Raw genomic sequence first — 6,573 nt, forward strand, 5'->3', positions numbered from 1 at the left:
CGGAGAAAATACTTAAATTATGATCTTAAATTAATAACTTCCACGTGGCTTGATTTACTTAAAGGACCTTAAGAGACTTTTTAGAAAAGGTATCCTTAGGGGAATAATTTCTTTATTTAGCCCCTCCTCGGGGTCTGTTTAAAGGGGCAAACAAGTTTGTGTAGATAAAAAGGTTGTTTGGGATTAAGTTTCATGCTATTCTATGATTTAAATAGATTGATGTACTAGGTATGTACTTACAAAATTTCTATATAAATAGAATATAATGAACGCAACTGCGTGGAATACAGGGGTCTATGATACCGGATTAATATCATAACTTGATAGAAATTGCATCTGCCCTAGAGTTTGAGGTAAATAAAAAAAACGCGTTAAGTACCTAATTTGTTTTTTTTTTTTACAATTTGTTACTGAAACATACACATTACACACACATACCTACAATAATTTATTGAGACAATACTTAGGTACCTAATACTGGATTAAATCTGCCTGTCTTGTCTTTTCTGATAAGAAACTTATAAGAAAGTATTATGAGCGCCATTTTTTGCCATGGAACGCTACACTGATTGCTCAGAGTTTTTGAAGGATAAAATAAATAACTATCTCACTGGATTAGCAAGCTGAAGTGCCAGCAGACTGGTATACCTACTTATGGTTATATTTTTGGAAAAACTTATAACCGTAAGAAAGACTACAAGTGAGTGAACGACTCATCTAGCGTGTAATTATTTTAATTTAGACTGTATTGTAGATTTACAATACAATATAAAATGAAAGAAATGCAAAAAAATATCTTGAATTCGGAAAACTCATTCAATTACAGGCTTGATGTCATTGAAAATTATTAAGTTAATCTAAAGCCATCTTTTCAGATGGAAGTCAATCCCACTCTACGAGAGAGAGCGCCTGACCTCCACCCCCAAAGGATTCTGGATGCTTTACTCGGACTTCCAGCGAGCATTCAACAGACTTGAGATGGTGCATCTTGATGCGGAGACCAGCAGAGCAGAGCCGTCTTTAGCAGAGAAGCATAAGTGGCAGATGAAGATGCACCAAGGGGGCTGGAGGCGAGGAGTGTCGGCTGGGGGCTGCAGGAATTATGTCCGTGAGTACATGTTCAGGATTTTTAATACACGAACTTCGGTAATAAGGATATCCATTTTCTAAAAGTTTGACGGTTACCTCCTCACAGAGAGATTTCTGATATTGTGATAATTTTTCAAAGATAAACCTTTTTACAGACTTCTTTCATATGAACCCGCAAATCCAACTGATCCTGAACGAGCCAGACACCGTCGTCATCTCCCTGAACCAGCACAGCATCATGGAGCCAAAGGTTATCGGTTTCAGCATCTACAAGATGCCCAAATTCCTGACGGAGACCGCTTCGCCCCTATTTTTCAAGAAGATCAAAAGCGCTATCAACTCCCAGTACACTAACAGTCGTCAAGTCAGTCACAGGTATGGAATATTAAGAATCATTACTTAAAAACTGAGCGAAGGCAAAGGCAAAAGCGACTGCTGAAGCGAATTCGTTCGAATGTACTTAACTTGGGTAATGCGTAACAGGAAAGCCACTTGAAGCGTCCGTGTTCAATAAGGACTTGACTGATTCAGCGTTAAAGTGGCTTTCCAATTTCCTAAACATTACACCTTTGCGCCCTTTTCAGATGCCAACTGGAAGCAGGAGCATACCTGGTGATGCCGACGACTTTCGAGCCGCGGGAAGAGGCCAATTTCTCTCTCAGGGTGTTCTCCAACAAGACTTTGAAGATGAAGGTCCTGGATTACGCACCGCAGATGCTCAAGGCAGCACTGATCAAGGCACCTCCTGGCGTAGAGACGAGTAGTTTTGCACAATACGAGGCAGTATTCTTGCAGCTAGCAGATGAGCACAGAACGATAGACGCTTTTGAGTTACAGGAACTGCTCGACGCGTGTCTACCAAATGACTACATCAAGAGCTGCGCTTCAATCGACACGTGCAGGCAAATTGTGCTGTCGATGGATGTATCCTTTTCAACATAATGGACTGTTTTTTTGACTGAAATGATGATGATTATTTTTGTTTTAATGAAGACTTTGTAGCTTTTTCTATTTATTATATTTATAGCTTTACATTTTGAGAAAGTTATAGGTATAGTCGCAATCGTGACTATTCCAAAATATATTTTCCTTAACACCCCCTACCAGAAAAACGGCACAGGCCGCATCTCCCTATCCGACTTCAAGGACCTGATGTGCAGTTTAAAGCACTGGCAGTTAGTATTTAAGACGCATGCGCGGGAAAAGATGGGCGTGCTGCGTGCTGAGAGGCTGCGCGACGCGCTCAGAGAAGTCGGGTTCGTCGTGCCTGAGCGTGCTATGGCACTCCTCGTTCTTCGGTATATGAGGAAGGATGGCATGCTCAGATTCGGAGACTTCGTGTCAGCGGTCATGCACTTGCACCGGGCATTCAGTAAGTTATCATCATTATTTAATACATAGCTGAATACACGTACTATCCCAGGAATTACATACCAAGTTACAGTTGGGGTGCTATGTAGAGCCGTTTATCTTTTGTGCTGCAGAGGGACTTTAACACGCACAATATTTTATACCCATTTAATGCAAAAAATAATGTGGTGTATCTCTCATTTTCATAGCGCCAGACCATTCTGGGGTAGCCATTGTAAAAGCAGTCTTAGCCAGCCCGCTAGAATTTTTGAGAGCGGTTGAATGCGGGCAAGACAAGAAACACCCAGATCTGATTATTGACCCTATCAATTTGTACACTAACAACGCCAGCTCCATTCTCTAGGGGTGTCGGTTTGATCTAAATGAGGCGGTCTTGATGCAAATTGAAAGTCCTATACGATTTGTTTTAGTAGACACAAAATAAAACTTAACGTTAGGCGTCGGTACATATTAGGATATTATCTATGGCATCATCATCATCATTACTTAGTTAGATCATAGTGTCCACTGCAGGAGTACGACCCTCTGCAATAATTGACCAAAGGCAAATGAATGATTTGACCAGCACCCCCCACTCTTACTTAAATATTATTATGCCAAGATTATCAACCTCAATTAGATATCTCATTCCAGTGATACGTAACTACGATTTACGTATTTTAGAATGGCAACTTGAAGGGATAAGTTGCCATTTTAATAATTGAAACGCACACCAACTGTCTGGAATTGCAGAGCGTCGATTCACGTGGGGTGTTCCAGGGTGTTCCAGGGGGTTCCCCCTTCCTTCCCGATTTGTGTTGGTCTGTATATCTATCTATGTTTGATGGACGCCAACAAAGCCGCTGAAATTCGACGCGTAGTTTCATTTGGTATTACAGAGGGGGGCGCTAATTAATTTGATTTAGGGACTGGGCGTCTGGCCGTCTGAGTTTTTGAAATTAAAAAAATCATGACAGACTTTTTATTCGATTGTAACCCTTAGATGAGTGACTCATATTCAAAAAGCTGAGCTGAGTTCGTTATGGCGATTAGAATCACAGAAACACCTGCACCTCGGGACCCGTAACCTACTCGTACCACTCGTACTATCTTAGTAGTGCGCGCTACCGACCATGACCGCAGTAGGTAAATTAATTTTACATACTGTTAGGTACGTACTTATCGTGTTTTCAAAAGAACGAACGAAATTTAAATAATTTGAGTGTACTTAATTAGAATTTTTTTTTCCGAGTTTTCGCTCATTCCAATGAGAAACTTACACTGAAGTATAATATACACATACATTTTACCTTATGACAAATTGAGTTAATATTATAGTTATGAATCGGACGCCTGTTTAGGTTAGGCATCGTCAATTTAATCTTATTTTAAGTACCCGTGTATGTCCGAACTCCGATCTGAGCGTAGAAAAGTTTGCAGACTTATTTATTCGTACGTAAGTATCGCACTCGCACTCGCACGGAATACTCGCAAAGCGATCGGTCATGCATTTACGTCGTAGGTACGACCTCCCTATGCGAGTTTCTGAATAACTTTCCGATTCCAGCTCAGGAATTTTAGAAATAGAGCGCTATGTAGGTACCTATTTGATTTGAATATCACAGCAAAGCTTTGAAATCTAGCTCTATACATAGTTTATAAAGTTATGTAATACCTACATAGAAACGTTTAGCAATATGGGACATGCTTAGGGAACGTGCAAAATGACTGATAGGTTTGATTGGTTTGATGAGTTGAGGACACTTGAGTAATTCCTTTATATCTGGGCCAATGAGTTTTGATTCTAGAATAAATTAGGTCTATACTTACAATAATATCGATAGTACTTTGATCAATTTAACATTGGTATAGTATAGAATGACAGACAATATCAAATAACTATCATTTCAGCTCAAAGCGAGGTACAGTCAGGCGAGGCACAGTCAGCGTCAAATAATTCGCGACACCCAAAATAACCAAAAAGTTGACAAGAAAACTGAAAGTTGGTGGATTTTGACATATCTGTCAATGTCCCAAATAACCAATCATGCAGCATTTGGACCTCGCGTCTACGTATTGCCATCTGGCGGATTTTTCATTCGCGAAAACCCTCACATGTTGCGAACTTTTTTGCTACTTTAGCTTTGCCAATCGTATAGCAAATCGCCAACGACTCTACTTCCAATATCGAAGGTGTCGACGTTCCACGTATCGTTGCGGAAACTGGTATGAGTAGGGCTTCTTTTTATTCTCGACGATTCCTGCCTGATATAGAGCGACTAACCAATTTTGATCCTAAAACTTAACGAATAATATCAAATTATCACTTCACGGGATTTATTGCAACAATATCTATTTTAACGGTAAATAATATTTACCATCCCGACGTTTCGGCTCGGTTGCCCGCGACCATGACTCGTGCAACCGAGCCGAAACGTCGGGAGGGTAAATATTATTTACCGTTAAAATAGATATTGTTGCAATAAATCCCGTGAAGTGATAATTTTATAGTAAAAAATGCAACATAATAGTTTAGAATAATATCAATCTGCTGGTAAATCGTGTTTTACATGAGAGATTGACAATCGATATATTAAATCGATTTTCTGAAAAATATTGTATCGCACTGTAAGCAGATATTATTCAACTTATTGGAAAAATCGGCCATCTTCTTAACCTGAAACTGCATGAAACTACTGAAACTCATGCACGAAACTCGAAACGTTACGTTATATCCTATGTGTATTATAAAAATTACAATGAACCGATCTAGATTGTTTTAGCCTAGTAGAATTGTAGTTTAATCAACATCAAAGCTAACTCGAGTAAACACTCGAGTAACAACTCTGCCAACAGCAGCCCTTCAAAGGTTTTACTGCTTGCATTGGCCTCTGCAAGTCGCCGATATCCAATACCCGTCGTTACTAATATGTAGGTATTTTTAGATGGCTTCTTTCAATGTTGCATTTATTTCGTTTCAGATGTATTCTACACGAACGACACACCGCGGTCCGACACCATCAATTTGAATTTATCAGAGGTATGTGATTTTGTGATTTTTATCATAATCTACTTACCTATTTATAATAATAATAATAACTTTATTATTATTTATTTGATATGAGTAACCTATCCCTATCTGTATTTTTTACTGGCAACAAAAGCGGTAAAAAAATAAAACATTTATCAATTTGTGTGAAATCGTAGCTTAAACAGGGTTTAGGCACGGCAGCTTTAACTAAGGTTTTGACGATTAAAATTATGAAATGGTCACCTTTTTACAACTTTAAACTTTTTTGAAGAACTTGTAACTTTGTATACACACAGGGCATGTAATTAATCGGTACAATCCTATGGTATGAAAAAAAAAACAAAAAATAGGGAAAACTCATCAATGCAACTTTGCCGTTCAAAAGGGTTCACGTTGCTGCTCTAAATTACTGCCTAACTCCAATCCGCTTATAGCTCAAATCAGTTTGATTAAAATCTAGATTCTAGATTACAGATTATTTAACATTAGCTATTTGACAGGTTTTGTTTTCAAAACCAACACAATTTGACAAATAGGTCAATAGGTTCTATTTTCAACACCAGCATATTTCCCATTGTCGTCTACATTTTACCATTTTTACAAAAAAACACTTCACTTAAAAAATAGGGATTGATGGTGAAAACGGGCATAAGACAGTTTAATCTCTATTCTTGAAATGATTTTTGAGTAGGTTTTTTTGGTAAAACTGTGTGAAATTTTCTGTTTCAGTGGCTGAAATGCGCATTAATGTGTTAGGCAGACACAACTACATAGCCATGAAGACCTCAGAAGAAAGAAGATACGACACAATAAAATCTGAAACTTGATATAAATCATGAAAAGATGAAGTTTCAAGTTTTTGAACTCGGAAAAACACATTTATTTCACGACAGATTGAAGATACTAGTTTCGCAGGATGGTAATTTTCTTATATTTAGAAAATCAGCAACAAAAATCATTTCCTTATTTTAACTTACTTATCTTTGAGAAAAATATTTAGGAACTAATATCTACCTACTGGAAGTGGTAGAAGATATTAGAATATTAACTACACATAATCCCTTCTATTGAGCTCAAGAGCATAGTGGTATAGGTCTTTTTTT

At 38.1% G+C, this 6,573-nt stretch overlaps 1 protein-coding gene across 1 annotated transcript in view; it reads left to right on the forward strand.

The window, feature by feature from the left end:
- Nucleotides 1-6,247, forward strand: part of LOC135086718 (calpain-C) — a 321,338-nt gene extending 315,091 nt beyond the window's left edge. Inside the window, exons 9-14 of the mRNA XM_063981497.1 lie at nucleotides 876-1,108; nucleotides 1,245-1,464; nucleotides 1,674-2,013; nucleotides 2,197-2,461; nucleotides 5,421-5,479; nucleotides 6,200-6,247. Coding sequence (XP_063837567.1) covers nucleotides 876-1,108; nucleotides 1,245-1,464; nucleotides 1,674-2,013; nucleotides 2,197-2,461; nucleotides 5,421-5,479; nucleotides 6,200-6,226 — 1,144 coding nt within the window. The 3' untranslated portion in view covers nucleotides 6,227-6,247. The remainder of the gene's footprint in view (nucleotides 1-875; nucleotides 1,109-1,244; nucleotides 1,465-1,673; nucleotides 2,014-2,196; nucleotides 2,462-5,420; nucleotides 5,480-6,199) is intronic.
- Nucleotides 6,248-6,573: the final 326 nt, after the last annotated feature.

This window comes from Ostrinia nubilalis, chromosome Z (genome assembly GCF_963855985.1).
Source record: "Ostrinia nubilalis chromosome Z, ilOstNubi1.1, whole genome shotgun sequence".
Lineage (NCBI taxonomy): Eukaryota > Metazoa > Arthropoda > Insecta > Lepidoptera > Crambidae > Ostrinia > Ostrinia nubilalis.